Genomic DNA, 19252 nt, shown 5'->3' with positions numbered 1-19252 from the left:
AGGCAAATTACTTTTCAGAATTACGTGATATCTTGGTAATCTTTTTCTTTCTCTGAATGGAGATGCTCTTGTAGGTTGCTGTTCTTTTCTCCAAATTGTGATGCCTTCGTTGTTTATTTAAAATTTCTAAATTGTACATAGATACAATGTTAGCAGAGAAATAAAAGATAATAATCATTATAATAATGGGCATCACAAACATAACTTAATTTGATTTAAATTGTGTTTCAATTTGTACATACAAAGTATGCATATGTGTGAAATATTTCAAGAACTTGATGTTGAATTCTGTAATTTATTCTGTGATATATATATAAAATTAATACTTAAGGACATCATATTTGAAAAACGAAGATTCTTAAATAAAGTATACCTTCAGTATATGTTTCTTTGTCCCGGTAAATATTATAAACTGCAGTACTTTCATCTAATTTCACACACCTAAAATGCCGTTTATTTTAGTTTCCATGGTAACACCAACATTCTTTACGACAGCGTACTGCCGTGTTCTGCCAGACCGGTGTCGTAGCTTTTTGCAGAATCACCATGGCGTCTGTGTTGAAGGAGACCACGGGATTATATGAGACGCTGAAAGCCGAGTGGAACAAGAAGAATCCAAATCTTAATAAATGTGGTGAGATCCTGAGCAAGCTAAAGGTAGGATCGTTGATATATAACAGCAATAATACTCCTAAAGTACAGAAGTAATCCGTAGTGTTACGCTGATGAGCAGTTAGCAAAGCTGCTATCCTGAACTGTCCAGTGATGACTTTTTAACAACAAACTATTTTTTGTGTGTGTGTTTGATCTATATATATCTTCTGATTTTTAGTGATTTGAGTGGATTTGGGTTTATTCACCGCCAGGGTAGCAAGTTAGCTAGTATACATTATTTTTTTATATGAAATGATAGCGTCCGTTGATTTAATTGATATTCATTCACCGATTCAAAGGTTTTTTTTTCTTCTACAAAAATTCTGTTTAACTGCATACTTGTATTTAATACTTTAGTTACTATTAAGATAAATACACATATATTAACTGACAGTTTTCAGGAACCGATTGATATTAAATATCATATATTACTAATCTTTCATGTCTCATTTAAATTCGTCACATTGTGTTGTGGTCATTATTATTATTATTTAGATATCCCTGTTGGAGTTGAACTTTCTACCAACTACTGGGACCAAACTCACCAAACAGCAGCTTATCCTTGCCAGTGAGTATTTATGGCAGCATTTTAATTTGTTTTCTTTTAAATCTGAAATAAGTATTTTTATATTTTAATTTTTATTATTATCAATATTTAATTGTTAATTGTAGGAGATGTTCTGGAGATTGGAGCACTATGGAGCATTCTGAAGAAAGACATCCCGTCCTTTGAACGCTACATGGCTCAGCTGAAGTGTTATTACTTTGATTACAAGTAATTACTTTTGTTGGTCTTGCATCTTCTGTTTACTTGCTATCACTCCATATTATTTCCTTAATATGTGCTAACAATAGGTGAGCTGAAATCACATAAAGCGTTACACAATATACCTTTTCAACATGTTTTACCCTGAGTTTTTTTGCTAGCGTTTTCTTTGCCCCTGTTAAAGTCTGGTCTCTTGTTAAATGTCACAGGGATGAGTTGCCCGAGTCATCGTACAGGCATCAGTTGCTGGGACTCAACTTGCTCTTCCTGCTCTCTCAGAACAGAGTGTCTGAGTTCCACACAGAGCTGGAGAGACTGAGCGCAAAAGTCATCCAGACAAATACCTACATCAAACATCCAGTTTCATTAGAACAGGTGTGGGACACTTTTTCTTTTTCCCCTCTCTTGCTACTTATATTAAATACATATGGCACTGTCTGTTTTTTTCCCTCCTAACTTTTTGTTTCTTAATTTCAGTATCTGATGGAGGGCAGTTACAACAAGGTCTTTCTTGCCAAAGGAAATATTCCTGCTGAGAGCTACACCTTCTTCATTGACATTCTTCTGGATACTATTCGGTAGGGGTTGTTTGTAGTCTTACGGACTAATTGTAAATGTTAAACTGTTATTAAAATGTTGTTGTTGTTTTTGTTTGTAGAGATGAGATTGCAGGTTGCATAGAAAAAGCGTATGAACAAATTCAATTCAATGAGGCCACACGGGTGCTTTTCTTTTCTTCTCCAAAAAAGATGACAGAATATGCGAAGAAAGTAAGTGTTCGTTGTGTTTGTCAAATAATTTCACTAGGCCTGTCACAATCATGAATTTTGAGGTTAACTGTCATACACATATTTGCAATTGATTCTAATCTTATTCTGTTTTCTTTATGTCACATGCAAGTCTGTGTAATTTTTATTATTTGGAATCAAATGTAATATAATAATAAAAGTGCTAAAAAATAAAAATAAAAGTAGGCCCAATTAATTTACATTTAAATAAAGATAAAAAATTTTACTAACTCTCTGGCCATCTAAGATCTAGATGAGTTTGTTTGTTCATCAGAAAAGATTTGGAGAATTTTAGCATTACATCACTTGCTCACCAATGGATCCTTGGCAGTGAATGGGTGCCGTCTGAATGTCCAAACAGTCCAAACAGCTGATAAAAACATCACGACAGTCCAAGTAATCTACACATCAATCAATTCATGCCTTATAAATAAAAAATGTTTGTAAGAAACAAAGCCTTAAGATGTTTTTAACTTCAAACTAGTTGTTTCTGGCTAAAATATGAGTCCTCTATAACTTCACTACCTCCAAATGTTGTCTTGTCTGAATCTGGAGAGAACTATGCGCAGATCAAGCACCGTTAACAAGTGAAAACAGTCCAAAACCATGTGGTTTGGCAAGAAAAAAAATGTGAAAAGTTAAAATTCCTCAAACTTGTTCCTGGAATAAGATGTTTTTCACTGTACAGTATGTTAATGGATAAAACTAGAGTTGTGTGGATTGTGATGTTTTTATAAGCTGTTTGGTCTCTCATTCTGACGGCACCCATTCACTGCAGAGGATCCATTGGTGAGTAAAAGATGTCATGATAAATTTCCCCAAATCTGTTCCCATGAAGAAACAAACTGATCTACATCTTGTATGGCCTGAGGGCAAGTACACATTATTCCTTTATTGGATAGATCCTAATATGTTCATGGTTTGTCTTGTGCTCTGCAGAGAGGCTGGACTCAGAGTCCTGATGGATACTATTCATTCAGTACCCAGCATCAAAAGACAGAGGAAGTGTCCATCCCCTCCACAGAACTGGCCCAACAAGTCATCGAATATGCACGGCAGCTGGAAATGATTGTGTAGTGTGGATATAACAGAGTTTAGACACATGTATACAGGAAGGTTCACATTTGTTTGTCCAAATATACAATAAAACCATTTTACAGTGGCCATATATCTGTACAGGACACAGGATGACACTGCTGCCAATAATAACTCTCAGAGGACGAGACCAGAACTCTTTAGCTTACGTTATCAATATCTACCTGTTTGATTCTCTGCTGGGTGTGTCAACCCTCCTGCATTACTGATGACCTTCTAATAACTGCGTCTCAATTTGTTTTCTAAATAAACATTTAATATGTCTTATTTTGAATATTCACATGTTGTTCCTCTCAACAAGGTTTGTTTTTATCAAGAGCGAGTTTGTGTAAAAATGTGAAGAAAATCGGCCTGGCTGGCATTGATGCTTCTGATGAATAAAGCGTTTTTCTGACTCTTTTATAAAATGTTTTTTGAAATACTGTACAAGTAACATGTTACTTATATTGTGTTAGACGCAGGAACTACGATGAAACTTTGTCTTTTTGTCTCAAATGCAAAAAAGTGAGGTAAGTAGTCCATTTGTGTTCTAAACTGATAAAATATTGTTTTAACTTTCTAACAGAAGGATGTCAACAAATGAAGTGGATGCTTTAGAGTGGCTCATACTAAAGTCTTTCTGATCTGGCTAGATAACAAAGTTTAAGTCACAGTTGAATTAAGATTCATATTTACGCATGTTTGACTCCCCATCCTCTAAAGGCAGGTCAGCATTCAAACAGTGTTTGCTGTACATATGCCAGTGTCCCTCATGATGTACTTTTCTTCTTTTTTTTCATTTCATAGTTGTTGTTTTTTATTTGATCAGGAGTTTGCATATGCACTTTTTTTTTTTTCTTCTTCTTATTTTTCATGGACTTTTGGTGCATGGAGGACTATGGTGACTATATTGGCCGATAGATAGTTCTTAACATGGTTTGGATTTAAAGCTGGGGGTCATCTTATATCAGCAAATGCACCACCCTCTTACAAAAAGAATCGTCACTGGTATCATTGAATATCAAGTGGTTGGTTTAATTCTTTGTAGTCTTGCCTTTGTTTAGCCCTTCGTTCTGCTTTACCACTACAGGTGAGAGAGGAACTTGTAATGTCATCATCCAGTTTATATCCTGCATTTGAGGGCAGAGCAGAGGGATTTCTGAATGGTTTTGGTGTCAGATATCTGGGGCCTAAACATATGTGAGCTTTCATTCTCTTCTGTGCAAGGTTGACCTCTAGTTGGGAAGCTTCTTTTGACAATACAGATGAGCCTCTTGTTTTATAAAGATTCATTCAGTTCTATAAAAGAAAACCAATAGAAGTTTAATAAAAAAATTAAAAAAAAACATGTCCAAGTTATATTTAACCCAATGAATCTAAAGAAAGAGCATAAAGGAAATTAAGTCTATTTTTAGGAACCCTAGGATTTGTAATGCGGCATTATTAAGGAAAAAAGCACCAGGCCCAGATTGTGTTACACCAGCCTGTCTGAAATCCTGTGCTGACCAGCTGGCCTCCATCTTCACACAGATTTTCAACAGATCGCTGGAGCTGTGTGAAGTCCCTTCATGCCTCAAACGTCCCACCATCATCCCCATCCCTAAGAAACCCAAAATTACAGGAATAAATGACTACAGGCCTGTGGCTCTAACGTCTGTAGTCATGAAGTCATTTGAGAAACTGGTGCTGGCCCACCTGAAGGACATCACTGGGCCCTTGCTGGATCCTCTTCAGTTTGCCTACAGAGCAAACAGGTCTGTGGACGATGCAGTAAACATTGGACTGCATTATGTTCTGCAACACCTAGACAGACCGGGGACTTATGTGAGGATCCTGTTTGTGGACTTCAGCTCGGCCTTCAACACGATCATCCCAAACCTCCTCCTGCCCAAACTAAATCAGCTCTCCATGCCCACCTCCGTCTGTCAGTGGATCAACAGCTTCCTGACAGACAGGCAGCAGCTAGTGAGGCTGGGAAAATACACATCCAGCACCCGTACAATCAGCACCGGAGCTCCCCAGGGCTGTGTTCTCTCCCCACTGCTCTTCTCCCTGTACACCAACGATTGCACATCTAAGGACCCCTCTGTCAAGCTCCTGAAGTTTGCAGACGACACCACACTCATCGGCCTCATTCAGGACGGTGACGAGTCTTCTTACAGACAGGAAGTAAAAGAGCTGGCTGTCTGGTGCAGTCTCAACAACCTGGAGCTTAACAGGCTCAAAACAGTGGAGATGATCGTGGACTTCAGGAGAGACCCCCCTGCACTCCCCCCACTCACCATCATGAACAGCACTGTGACTGCAGTGGAGTCATTCAGGTTCCTGGGAACCACCATCTCTCAGGACCTGAAGTGGGACATTCACATTGACTCCATTGTGAAAAAGGCCCAGCAGAGGTTGTACTTCCTTCGCCAGCTGAGGAAGTTTAACCTGCCACAGGAGCTGCTGAAACAGTTCTACTCCACCATCATTGAATCCATCCTCTGCACTTCAGTAACTGTCTGGTTCAGCTCAGCTTCTAAATCTGACCTCAGAAGACTACAGAGAGTAGTCCGGACTGCTGAGCGAATCATCGGTTCAACTCTCCCATCTATTCAAGAACTGTACTTATCCAGAGTGAGAAAAAGGGCTGTCAAAATCACTCTGGACCCCTCACATCCAGCACACTTCCTCTTTGAACTGTTGCCATCTGGTCGACGCTACAGAGCACTGAGCACTAGAACGACCAGACACAGGACCAGTTTCTTCCCTCAGGCAATCCATCTTATGAACAGCTGATAATAACGGCGAACACACTACACTTTATATTTATATACACACACACTTTATTTATCTAACACACATACTTGGTATACACTTAAATTTTGCACACAATATATATGTACATACATAACTTCACTTTGTAATATACCTGCCTACAATTGTCATTTGTATATTGTCATTCACTGTCTACATATTTGTATTTTTTATTCTTTTATTATGTGTTTTATGTTCTGTCGCTGTCATTCTGTTGTACTGTGGAGCTTCTGTCACGAAAACAAATTCCTCGTATGTGTAAACATACCTGGCAATAAAGCTCATTCTGATTCTGATTCTGATTCTGATTATTGTTACAACAGTTGAGCAAAATGAATACACCCATATTCAAGTTAATTGAAATTGTGCATTTTGCATTACATTTAATAACACGGGCACACTACAAAAAATAAAGATAATCTGAGGAAAGTTTATATTTTCTTTTATGTATCCTTGTATGCCCTTATTTTCACCCTTTTTGAGTTTGCTGAAGTGTGTCCTGTTTTCTTTCACTTCAGCTGGCTTTAAGTGGAGCTGGTACCCATGCTGGTGTCTTTTTGGTTGTAGCTGCAATTTCTCTCTGCTTTTCAGGTACAATGTGTGCTGTCTAATAAAAGATCTGCCCTTGTTAGCACAGACTTTAACCTTTCCACTCTTGGATCCTGTTGAGGGCCCTTCCTCTGTAAAGTTTTAATTTAACAGTGTGTTATTGTGAATACAGCAGCACAACATGTTGGAAATACACCAGTCAACGTGTTAGTATGTTCATTATTTCAGACAGATTTAAGTGTTATAGGAGAAAAGTCAAAAGTCTTTTCCATTTTAAATATTAATATTAATATTATTATTATTATGTATTATTTGCTTTACTGTACTAGACAGTGTTCATAATATACTGTCTCTGAGTGCTTCAGCTTGACTCAATATGCTTGAGTTTTTGATGATCTGAGAGATCACAGTAAATCTATTTAACGTGTGTGTGTGCAAAACAAGTGTGAGAGTTAGTTTCTCAGAAGTCCTGGCTACTTAGAAAATGATTTGAAATTCTTAGAAACTTACCTGGAGGACATACTGAACCCCTCAATTGGACAAATATGCATTAGGATTGAATGAGATAAAAGCATCCGCATTTAATGAAGGTATAAATGTTGAGATTGGGTGTTTCCTCTTTGTGGCACTCTGGAGTCAACTTGGATGACTTTATGACTGTAACCTTTTCTTTCAAGGAAAAAAAAAATCTTCAAAGTACTTTTATCTCATACCTTTACTTTACTAAAAGGCAAAATTGCCAAAACAGTAGGCAATTGAATATTCCTTAGATTTTTGTTCATCAGGAAAATAAAATATCAATTCACCTTTTTTATAATTGTCAATAAAGGTTTTTTGATTAATTTTATTTATTTATTTATTTATTTATTTATTTATTGGGTATATATGTATTTAATTAGAAGGAAAACATACATTTAACATGAATAATACTGATACATGTACAGTATATGTATTATTAATACATTTAAAATTATTAAGTTCGCGCGCAAACATTCATTAGACAACTGATGATATTTGACAAAATAATTTTAAAATGGCAAACTATTTAAGCACTACCGTGCTGTAACTTCGTGTACTTTATCCAGTTGGTACGGGAGCGAGACTGATTATTTGAGTAAGAAAGGCTCGTCGCTGGCGTGGCTGTTTATCAATGGTGGGCTATCAGTGAACATGAATGGGGAGTTGGAGATGAATGGAGACTGGCTGCTGCGAATTCTGTCATGGCGTATGGAACTGAATGGGAGCTGTCCAAGGTACTGAGGCGTTATCCATCGCTGATCAACACTAGATCAACCGAGTTTGCACACTTATCACTGTGTTACCGTTTATTGATCATTTGCGATCTCTCTCTAACATTAAAAGCCACTCTCTTTTCAAATTTGACACTGGTGGCTGCTTATGCGCATGGCCATTCATAGAAGCAAATCGCTTGTCCACAAAACTGGACCGATGCGGTCAGGGACACCGTGTCCATCCACGAGTGTGTTTAATGTGAGTGTGCACCGAACTGCTGTACTAGACAGGTAGAAAGAGAGAGAGAGAATCAGGGAGGGAGTGAGTGAAAGAGAGGAAGGGAGGGAGGGAGCGAGAGAGGGAGGGAGGACGATGATGATGATGCTGCCGGTGGAAAATGGCTGCTGCATCCTCGAGCCCATCCAAAACCATATGAAGGTGGACAGAGAAAGACGAGAATATGAGAGCAGCGAACACAAGGACTGAGTGAAAGAGAGACCGTGGTCGTGCGTATGTGAGCGAGAGTGTGAGAACGCGCGCGCGTTTGTGCGTGCGTGTGTGTGTGTGTATGATTGTGAGAACGCGCCCGCGCGCGCGAGTGTGTGTGTGTGTTCGGTAAGAAGGGGAATAAAAAAGACGAGAGACCGGGGGGCAGCCAGCTCGAAGCGGCGGGCAACACCAAGCCATGGAGGGCGAGTAAGTCCATGCATTTTTTATTTGAGCAGAGCAGATTGATTTGCAGCACCTCTAATGGACTGTAAAATGCTCACACCAGATCATCTGATGTTAGATTTTCATAAACACTATTACGCAGCTATAGCTATCAACACTGTACACCATATTCTCCATTTACATCCAACGTTTGATTAATAACGCTAGTGAATGGGCCTCAGCTGAAGTGCACTATATAAAACGCCTTCAGTGCGCGTGAAAGACGAACAGGGCGCAGTAAGAGACGGCTTTTTTGTATGAGGATGATGTGTGTGGAGGCTCCACGTATAACCACCAAATGCATCCGTGAATTATAAAACATGTCGTTCCAAATCGGCCAAATGTGGCGAGTTTTCTGGCGTCGTTCACACCGGCGGGATGGAGGCGGAGAGGGATGCTTTTATCAACGCGTCTCGAGTTTCATTATGATTTTTAAAGCCAAACTTTATGAATGAAATGTGATTTTTCTCTCTCACCCCCCTCCTCCTCTTCCTCTTCATGTCTCCCCCTCCCCCCAGCGCTTCTCTTCTTCTTCTTCTTCTTCTCCTCCATATCCTCCTTTCACCCACTCATCTGCCGTGCTGTAGAATATATGTGGTTTTATTCATTCATAAAACAGCGGGATGAACGAATGAGTGCGCGTGAACGTGTGTCGATCGGACGATATGGTGGTGCAATGGCTTATAATAACTGATGCCGTTTAATAACACAAACGGGGCTCTGAATCAAAATGGATGTGATTTCATAGCGTTTATTGTAATGGAGCTTGTCGGACTGGAAACCGCTGTGAGGGCCTTGTATGGCGAATTGGCGCGTTCATTGATACATCTAACTCTTCATCTCCCAGCCTCTCCCTCATCATCTCCACACGTTTCATTCCCCTCAGGCCATTCATTTATTTACGATTTCTTTCTCTGTGCTAATCCCTCATATTAACACATGGAGCCATTATGTCCTCTTTTGTTTTATATCGGAAACGCGGAACGACTATATTAAAGACTTTTCTACAGAAATGAGCGATGGCTGTGAACGCTTGTTCCGTGCGCGCGCTGAAAGTGTGATTAGATTTTCCTCGCCCACGTGACCGTCCATTAAAAAAATCGCGCTGTTTCCTCTCATTGTTATAATCGTGCTTCGACTGTTTATGCATTCTGAACCTGTAGCTTAGTGAATACAGAAAGCACACGTGACGTTGTGATTTAAGATTATTCCATCAATCTAACACAAACCGGTGCTTGCAACCACGCCACACCATCTCGTCTCAAGAAATCAATCCAAATTCTCCTATAACCCCGTCCCTTGTTAAAACATGTAGTACTTATAGTAGCCTACATAATATTAAATGGCGATTTTTTTAAATAATAATAAAAATAATAATAATACCACGCATACAATGTCCCTGACAGAACCCTAAAATGGGCATCCAAACAAATCACACCTGTCTCTGTCACAGCAAAACTATTCTGGTGAGCGGCCCTCCTTTATTTAGCGAATCAGAAACGTTCTCAGCCTGTCAGTCTTCTGCAAATTTAGGCTTTCTGGGGGCGGGGCTTTAGAAAAGGGGCGTGTCAAATCCATTAGCTAAGGGTGAATTCCAAACGGAAGTGAGCATCCCTATGCCCTTCTCCCTTCGAAGAGCAGAGCCAGTGAAGTGTGTTCTGGCATTACTGTCTCATATAAGTGTTTGGAAGTCCCTTGGCGAAGGAAATGACTGACTACATGCGTGCAGCATTCAGCACTCCATCAGTTGTTGAAAATAAATATTTCTTCTTATTCTTCTTATTTTATTCAAATATTGTTTAATATTATGTTGCTTAAACTTGCGTACACTACCGTCTTAAATCATATTACTAACAAAAATATTTTGTAATTAGTCTATTCTACTTGCGTTTGTATGTGAAGTGGAAGTCAACCCCAAATTTGCTTGAAAAAGCATGGCAAGATCTATTAACCGGAGATCACATGAAAACGTAAAATCCCTGCCGTGAAGTAACCATCGCATGTTCCCTTCGCTAACAGACTTCTGGAAGGTACTCAGGTGCTCACTTACATGGTGTCCCCTTCCCAAAGTGCAAAAGAGCTGTTTGGAATTCACCTTAAACCTGGTGAATGCTGTCAAAAGGGGTGAAATAGGTCGTATCTTTAACATCAGCATAAAAATGAACCACATTTACTGCATGCTAAATGTATGTTACGGGCATTATTGTAGACCGCCCTTAAGTACACTTTGATTTAAATTACTTAGTAATATTGTATCAAATAATAATAACTTGCTCCACCTCTGAAATGACTCTTCATTTGGACTAACAACATCATCATCATGGCGTGGGCAGGGAAAAGAAAAACATGTTTCATCCTCTCCCCTCATCACGTGCCTGCTGCTATTGCTGTGATCATCACATAAACCATAATGTAGCAAAAGTCTGTGAGGTGCGTTGCCTCCCAAAACCCTGATCTACAGACAAACCTGGTTGCAGTTGGCTTGAACTGGCTGGCTTCATGTTTTCAACATTGAAAAGAAAGAAAGATTGTAGAAGGCATTTCACTAAGTACTTCCAAAATGTATTTACATTTTAATGCATGTTCTCTGATGTGGCCGGTTCATCAGTGCATGCTATTTCTATTAATAAAATGTTTTACATTTTTTACAGATGTAATGTAATTGCTCAGTGTCTGAAACATCCTTTCTTTTTTATGATGCCCAACCACATTAACGTCCACTTTTCATGATCTAATAAACTCCAAATGGATAAAATGCAATGTCCCACCTTACCTTTATTCTCACTGAATATTCAGTTTCACATTTGGAAATATGTCTAGAAAGATTACAGAAGCAAAATGGTTTATGAACGTCATCATTTCAGTGGACGTTGCAGAGCAAGTAATAACGCTTCACAGTGTATCTTTGTCTTTTCTCTATCAGTTGTCAGTTTCCTTCATTTTAATATTTTATACTGATGGTTGTATTTTCTTCCTCAGTTGCCTTTGTCTCAAAGTCTGTGTTTGTGTGTGTGGGTGTGTGTGTTTGCGCTCAGCTGGATAGTGCACTGACTACTTTCACTTCCCTGACAGTGTGCGTGTCCGAGCCGTGGTGATGACACGTGATGATTCTAGCGGTGGCTGGGTGCCCCTTGGAGGCGGCGGCCTCAGTCACGTGGTCATATGTAAGGGGCGGAGCTCTGAAGGTTGTGGACGGAGACAGTACGTCATACGTGGAGAACGGCTACGCGATCGAGCAGTGAGTGTGTGCGTGTGTGTTCATGCCTGTCTTTGAGTGCACTGATGATCCCTCAGCCTGATAGTCCTGGTAGTTGTGGTAATTTGGTAGTTGCCCTCATGAGTGGCCCGCGAGTGACCCGCCTCTCTGTTTTTAATGCAGCCTGTGCTGGAATGCGCCATTCAAAAGGGTCTGGTCTACAACAAGGTGAACCCCATCTTCCATCACTGGCGTGTGGAGGAGAGGAAGTTTGGTCTGACCTTCCAGAGCCCAGCTGACGCCATCTCCTTCGAGAGGGGGCTTCAAAGTGTCCTTGAGAAGCTGGACAGAGGTACAGAAACAGCAAAAGATAGTGAACAGGAAGCTTGAGTGAAAGAGCTTTAAAGCCAAGTAACTCTGTTGTACCAGTACAGTGAAGTAGATGATACCATGCAAGGGTATTCTATTTTCTTTCTTGAAATGTATTCATGTTAAACCAGAATCTATTTTTTTTCTTCTGCAGGATCTGACTCGCCATCCTCCTCGACACCTGAAGAGGGCGACACTGAGGATGACGGTCAAGCAGTGAGTGTTTTTATCACGACAAAGTGCTTCAAAGTATCTGGTTCATCATCTCTGTGTCTGTTTGAGAATTACTTTGTGCATAGATACTCATGAAGTCGTGACAGACATTGAAGTCAATAAATCTAAATTGACTGTATTTATTTTCCTATGTGTTTCTGGTCGTATTGTGCATGATTCACCAGTGCATGTCATTCCAAATAAAATTGTCTTTGTAATCATCAAATTGAATCAAAATGTAATAACTTGCTTTGCCGTTTCCTGGCTAAAATCTTGACAATAATTTCATTTATTTATCTGAATACTTTTCAAATGAAGTCAAAGCTGAATTAGTGAATGACTCATTCATAAAACAAAACATCCAAACTACACCTTTACACCTTCTATTCTCCAAATTGTTGCATGAGCATGATGTGGTTCTGCATGTTTGATGACTTGCAGTCTGTCTCAGTCTCATACAGGGAGTGAGTCGTCATCCAACAGCAGAAAAGAGATGCTGCCCAAACCCATTACCATTGTGACCAGTGAGTCCTCCTCCACCTGTTATGTGCACTCCACAGAGGAGTTTGCGTATGGGGCAGGGCACGCTGTCACGACGCAGACCCCGGCCCAGGTATAAGATTCACTTTGCTTGAAAGTTGATTCCAGTGAGCTGATGCTGGTCTGTCGGTTAATGCCATGTCTATGTGACCAAAAACGGAAAAATCTTTAAAAAATCATACTTTTTAATATTCATGTGGTTTTTAATTTTTTTTCTTCTTCATACAATTTAGAAAAAATGGTGTAGATTAATGATAAAAATGTCATGTGGTGCAACCATCAATGTAAAGTAATAAAATGTGAATATATATGAATGTATTCATCTTAATAATTATGTACAAAAAGCTTTTAAATGAGAATATAAGTTTATTATAATTATTATTATTATTTTTTTTACAAATACCATATATTTTTCATATTAATACAAAAATAAAATTTGTTGGTTGTCGCACCTAGGCAGTATTTGGTAATGTGATATATGACGATAATGAACATGCACAATATTGTTATCAGGGGCACTTCAAAATACTGTGAATAATTATTTATTACTAATTATAAAAATTTTTTTTAATGTATTTTAAGAATACTTTTCCCATCAACTGGTCACAGTGCACAACACTGCTGCGCGCTCTCGTGTAAACAAGCATGAATGAGAAGCGCACATTCACTCTCTGACAGCAGGTGGCACTGAACAGCAGAAATGCAGCCATAACCCTGGAAACCAAAGCAGCTGCACAGCTACTTTATGAATGATTTAAACAGCCATACAGATATTCACTATGGTGCTCATCACAGCACCAAATACTTAAATGAAAATACTTTCTTAGATTTGAATCTGGACTACAACATGCCCTAGATATTGTTTGAAAATGTTTTGATTCTTTATTGTTCAGTCACACTTTACATTAAGGCCCCATTAATGTCAATGAAAAAATCCTCTAAACAATTATCTTGGTTAATTTCTATATTTAATAACTCGTTATTTAATTAACTCCAGTTAACATGAATTTAACAAAGATTAATAACTTCTGTAGCAAATGTAGCTATTGCTCATTGTTAATGTTAGTACATTAACGTGAACTAATGAGATATTATTGTAAAAAGGGTTAGCTACTGGTCTTTATAATTATTTTGCACTTAAATCTGTGTGAAGTTATTTACTTTATACATTGTTTTTTGTATTGCTTAGTTGTATTTAAATTAAGAGTTTCTTTTTGTTATAAGAAACAATTAATTAACCCTGTTATACTTTATTATGACAACACTATTTTGCAACTAAATGTCAATATTTTGATAATACCAAATACAGTGATAAAGGCATTTGCAATTAAAAAATCTGATACAGTCACATGCCTACTCACGCGGCATGACATTTTACAAGCATGACAACCAACCAAAAGGTTGATTTTTTAAATTGTTGGACAAAATACATTTTTTATATAAGCAAATATTAAGAATTTCATCTTTTAATGAGGCTTTTTTGCTTCGTAATGAGCCTTTTTTTTATTTTTGCTTGACTATCTCCCCAAAAAATATCAAAATGAATTTTAATTCAGAAATGGAAAACATGTTCATCAGAGAAATGGTGTATTTGATTCACCGTACACTCTCAGACAAAAAAGGTAAAAAGCTGTCACTGATGCGGTACCATTTCACAAGGTACTAATGTGTACAATTTAGGTACTAATACACACCTTTAAGCTACTAACATGCCCCTTCCTGTAGATCAAACAGTAGAGCACGGTGCTGGCAATGCCAAGCTCATAGGTTTGATTTACCAGGGAAGACAAGGTCTGAATAAAATGTGTACTTTGAATGAAATGGAGGTCATTTTGGATAACAGTGTATGTTAAATGTATAAAAAAGGCATTTTATTGTATTTTTGAATAAATTAATAGTTCCGTCATGTCACTGCCTCTCCAGCATTATATTCAACCCGCTCTTTTTTCACCACAGATCCACACCCGACCTGCCCAGCACCAGCTCACCCAAGTCTCCGCTGTTTTGAATCCTCCGGCACCCCCTCCTCCTCCTCCGGCTCCCCCGACCCCCCCCATAGTGCCCCCCGCCTCCCCCCTCTCTCCGCTCTCGCCCACCATCTCCCTGCTGGAGGAAGGGGACCTCCACAGCCTCGACCCCTGCAAGGACCTGTGGGGTACACGCGGCTACGAGGACTACCGCCGCGCCGGTGCTACACGGACCAAGGTGGGCGGGCTGACGGGGGGCGTGGTGGTGAGCAGCAGTCAGGACAAATCAGAGCTCTGCGTGGTGCGCTTTGAGAAGGAACTGGCCGGTGTGGGCACCACAGGCTGCGAGGTCACCGTCATGCTGGACACCAAAGGCTCTCAGCTCAACTCTTCGCCCACCTGCATACCCAACGCCGTGCCGGGAGTACCGTCGGCCAGTGGCTCCCCGGAGGAGACGGGTAAAGGCTCGCCCTCACCCTGCTGCATCCACACCTCGCTCGCCACGCCCCGCTCTCGGACTCGCAAGCGAGGGGGCAGTGGAGGGGAAGCCATCTCGCCCGACGACGACAGCTCTTGCCCGCAGGGCTCCTCCTCCTGCTCGTCACGCTGTGTGTACTGCCGCTCCGTCTTCAGCGCCTCCGACAACGGACGAGGCCGCTGCCGGGATGCTCCCGATCCGGCGCTACACTGCCTGCGCCAGTGGACGTGTGTGTGGTGCGCAGAGAGCCTGCTCTACCACTGCATGTCGGACTCCGAGGGCGAGTTCTGGGAGCCGTGCTCGTGCGAGGACTCGATGGGCAGGCGGCCGCACCCGTTGTGCTGCGCCCGCTGGATGGCACTGTTGACGCTGTCTCTTTTCGTGCCCTGCATGTGCTGCTACCTGCCCCTGCGCGCATGCCTGCGCTGTGGGGAGAGATGTGGCTGCTGCGGAGGAAAGCACAAGGCCGTGCGATGAGGCCTGACCGGGGGGAGGGCGTGTGGGTGGGGCTCATCGTGACGGGACAGGAGCACAAAAACGTTGTCGTCATTCGAGGATCATTCGAAGATCTCCTACATAAACCTTGACGATAACATCCCCTCGCCCTCCTCGAGGCCGTCTGCTGCATTCCGCTCTTCTCTGCTCGGACCCTTCACACCGGTGGAGGGCGCATGGGTTCGGGAAGATCGCTTTCTGATTTGCTGGTCGTTGGGGTCAGGGGTCGTCTCCGGGAAGTGGGGAGTGAATGGGGATCAGTGACGTGTAAACAATTGTTCGTTTTTTTTTCTCTTTGGTTTTATTTATTACATTTAATTTAGGGAGAAAAATTATATGACAAATGTTTATAGCTATGGTTATTGAGTATATTATTTTACTTGAACTATTGAAAGATTTTATTTTTAGTTTTTGCAATTGATTTAATGAATACACTCCCCTTGTACCTCTAAGTTACTAAGTTTTACCTCAATGTCCAGAGGAGAGGAAGGCAGATATTTCGGGGACGGAGTGCTGTGGTGAGGTTTTGTATGTGGTCTTTACAGTAGATTTTTCACACGCGTTCGGCCAGAACATATTTGTGAAGGAGAACATTTTGATGTCGTATCACTTTTTAGTTGTTTGAGAACAGGGAACGTGAACGTCTGATCGAGGGCAGTTTCACCAAAATCACCACTTTCACCACATGCATGTCATTTTTCTGTCAAGATTATAGTTGTATTAGATTTGCCAGCAACCAAGAATGTTATCTATATTTGAAGTATAGACCAAAAAAGTGGAGGGATAATCTAGACATGAATCTGCCGAACATTTGCAAAGCAAATGGGAACCTAGGCCTTGAAAAGTAGTCGAACACACCACCAAAAATACAGTGCAATTGAAGTTAAGGGTAAAAAGCATAGGCTTGTTGTGTGTGACACAACATTTGAACTTTATCTGTCAGTATAGCAACAAGAGAAGTACTGAGTCTTTAACTATAATGAGTAACAATGATCCTCAGGTGTGCTTTTGGGCCGTCGCACCATGTCCTAAACAGAGAAACGCAGTGACAGGATGTTTTGTCTGTTGTTAGCCCCGCCCACAGTGAAATCCCATTGGTCCATCATCTATGACTGTATTAGAGTATATTTTGTTTTCACTGTGGACAGACAAATGACTTGACGCTGAAAACGTTATCGTCTGGCTAACGGACGCAAGAATTTAGACCTGGCATAACGGTTTGGACTTAAAAGTGTTAAAAATATTGCTTTAAATATCTCAAAGCTGCTATTTCAACTCCCTTAAACTTGTCATACCTCGCTGCTAGTAATGAGGAGTTCAGGAATCAGACACAGCCCTGTAGTCAATGTTTGAGTTAGGAAGACGACGCCTCTAAATTATGATATCTATGATGGGGAAGATCTAATGTCCAAACTCTGTATTAACTGCTCATTAGAGTCACTTTAAAAGAAAAGGGTTTTTACTGCTAGATGAACCACTAGACCATTCGATCTACACACATGCATTGTATTTCATTATGCATCTGGACTCCATTTCTGAAGACGTGAAACATCCTCTCTCACTCAGAATATTAGACGTGAATAGAGAAACACAACAAGACCCACAAATAGCACTGGAAAAGAAAACTTTTGTGAGATGAGACCACCCTTGAGGGCCCTAGTCATGCATCCTATTAATAAATGTGCCTTTTGATTTATTTAACCAATAACCTATAATTTCTAAGTAACAACATACCTAAATACTCGTTTTCTTTTTCGGGTTGTTTATTTCTGCCAGTGTGCATATTTTAATATGTATGTGTCTATTAGTTTGAAAAGTAATCAATGGAGAATATTACCTGTTTATATATTTATTGAGATATTTATTCTAATTCTTTATTTATTTATTTTTGGAGACGGGTTTTTATTTTCTGTGCTGTCTTCTCTGACTTTGTGCCAATTTGCTGCTTTGAGGTGTTACATATCGTGGGTTTGTATCATTAATTAAACCCTAACTCTATATTTTAATGAAACGTTTGCACTCTGATTCGTGTTTACATGTGATTACACACTGATACTGGGACTGATACTCATAACCACAATATCAGGAGTATTAAAGCACACGACAGCAATAGTGCATTGTGCTCCATTCAAACATCCAGTCAGAACAGGGCCAATTTCACACAAGGAAACGCATGAGAATTTATAATATTTTATAATAAATAATTTATAATATTTTCATGACAATAATCTTCCCCTTAAAACACAATCATGAAAATTCTGGGTAGACAATATTTTTCAAATTAAAATCAAATGAAATTGAAATCTGTTGATTATTATATTTAACAAACACTACCTACATATTCATGTAATTTAAATTATACAGTTTTATATTACAGTGGTACACATTATAAAAAACATAGAAATGGGATGAGAATGTCTTTAATTGTCATGAAAATAAGGTAAAAATATATTGAAATGCCAGACAATTCCTTACAGTTCTGTTTGATCTACCTGCAATCATAACTGTGACCACTAGGCGGAGCCAACGCATATTCTTTATTGTCCACAAGGGGGCGCCTCAGTCACTGAAATTCAATTCCAGAACCCACCTTAACTCAATTAAAAGCAAGCAGAAGAATTACATACACAGTTTTCACTTTTTTTAAAAAAAATCGTATGGTGACAATCTAAATACAGAAGAGCTGGATGGACAGAAAAGCTCTTAAAGTGTGAGCTCAGGACAGGTGCTGGCTCTTGTGTTTCAGGATCTCTGTTGAGGTGAGCGTCAGACCCAGTGAAGATGATGAGGACCATTTTTCACTGTCAGACTCAGACTTAAAATAAAGAAAAACATTTACTGTGTGGAGTTGATCAGTGATGCTGCAAATCTAGAGCATTACTATTGCTAAGACATGAGAAGATTTAAATATGATTTATTTTAGAAACAAACTGATATTTTAAAATACATATTACAATTGCTATAATAGTAATAATATAATACTTCATATATTTTTATTAATATCTTGAATTATCTTTCATTTATTATTTCCATTTTCCCTTTAATAATTTAGATTTTTTTTTGTCATTTTTATTAGTTGTAATATATATATATATATATATATATATATATATATATATATATATATATATATATATATATATATATATATAGAAGATTATGTCCGATATATATACCTGCCGAGTCATTTTCAAAATCTACTGCCAGCCTAATTTTTGACATGGAAAATAAATGTCAGAAAGAAAGGGCTTTTACTCCACAGCGTTACTGTCCACAGAGCTGACCACCAGCAGCACGGTCTGTGACAAGAAGAGCATCCAAGATCAAGAAAAAGACTTCGCAACATGCTCTACCGGTCGGAAATGTTTTTGAGAGAAGTATCTTGTGCTCAGCAAAGCTGCATTTATTTGATATAAGATA

General features: G+C 39.5%; 2 protein-coding genes across 3 annotated transcripts; both read left to right on the top strand.

Moving 5' to 3' along the window:
* The first annotated feature begins 489 nt into the window (after positions 1-489).
* On the top strand, positions 490-3570 carry LOC127934248 (26S proteasome non-ATPase regulatory subunit 8). The gene is made up of 7 exons (XM_052531507.1): positions 490-657; positions 1150-1222; positions 1327-1429; positions 1630-1795; positions 1898-1998; positions 2079-2190; positions 3148-3570. The coding sequence occupies exons 1-7, from the start codon at positions 547-549 to the stop codon at positions 3283-3285; spliced, it is 804 nt and encodes a 267-aa protein (XP_052387467.1). The 5' UTR covers positions 490-546; the 3' UTR covers positions 3286-3570.
* A 4675-nt stretch (positions 3571-8245) lies between these two features.
* Positions 8246-17843, top strand: LOC127934245 (sprouty-related, EVH1 domain-containing protein 1-like). 2 transcript variants are annotated; one of them, XM_052531496.1, is made up of 6 exons: positions 8246-8559; positions 11647-11812; positions 11954-12122; positions 12294-12355; positions 12804-12965; positions 14849-17843. In XM_052531496.1, the coding sequence occupies exons 1-6, from the start codon at positions 8549-8551 to the stop codon at positions 15812-15814; spliced, it is 1536 nt and encodes a 511-aa protein (XP_052387456.1). In that variant the 5' UTR covers positions 8246-8548; the 3' UTR covers positions 15815-17843. The 2 variants fall into 2 exon arrangements, with proteins under 2 accessions (XP_052387456.1, XP_052387457.1); XM_052531497.1 differs by lacking the exons at positions 8246-8559; positions 11647-11812 and having other exon boundaries at positions 11982-12122; positions 12794-12965.
* Positions 17844-19252: the final 1409 nt, after the last annotated feature.

The sequence above is a fragment of the Carassius gibelio genome, chromosome A18 (assembly GCF_023724105.1).
Source record: "Carassius gibelio isolate Cgi1373 ecotype wild population from Czech Republic chromosome A18, carGib1.2-hapl.c, whole genome shotgun sequence".
Lineage (NCBI taxonomy): Eukaryota > Metazoa > Chordata > Actinopteri > Cypriniformes > Cyprinidae > Carassius > Carassius gibelio.
The sequence above is the reverse complement of the archived record's forward strand: the minus strand, read 5'-3'. Positions and strand labels throughout refer to the sequence as shown.

Coding starts and splice junctions, on each gene's coding strand:
- LOC127934245 (XM_052531496.1), top strand. Junction 11,813..11,953: donor AACGGCTACGCGATCGAGCA/GTGAGTGTGTGC, acceptor TTTTTAATGCAG/CCTGTGCTGGAATGCGCCAT. Junction 12,966..14,848: donor CGACGCAGACCCCGGCCCAG/GTATAAGATTCA, acceptor TTTTCACCACAG/ATCCACACCCGACCTGCCCA.
- LOC127934248 (XM_052531507.1), top strand. CDS start 547: ATGGCGTCTGTGTTGAAGGAGACCACGGGATTATATGAGACGCTGAAA. Junction 1,430..1,629: donor TGTTATTACTTTGATTACAA/GTAATTACTTTT, acceptor TAAATGTCACAG/GGATGAGTTGCCCGAGTCAT. Junction 1,999..2,078: donor ATTCTTCTGGATACTATTCG/GTAGGGGTTGTT, acceptor TTTTGTTTGTAG/AGATGAGATTGCAGGTTGCA.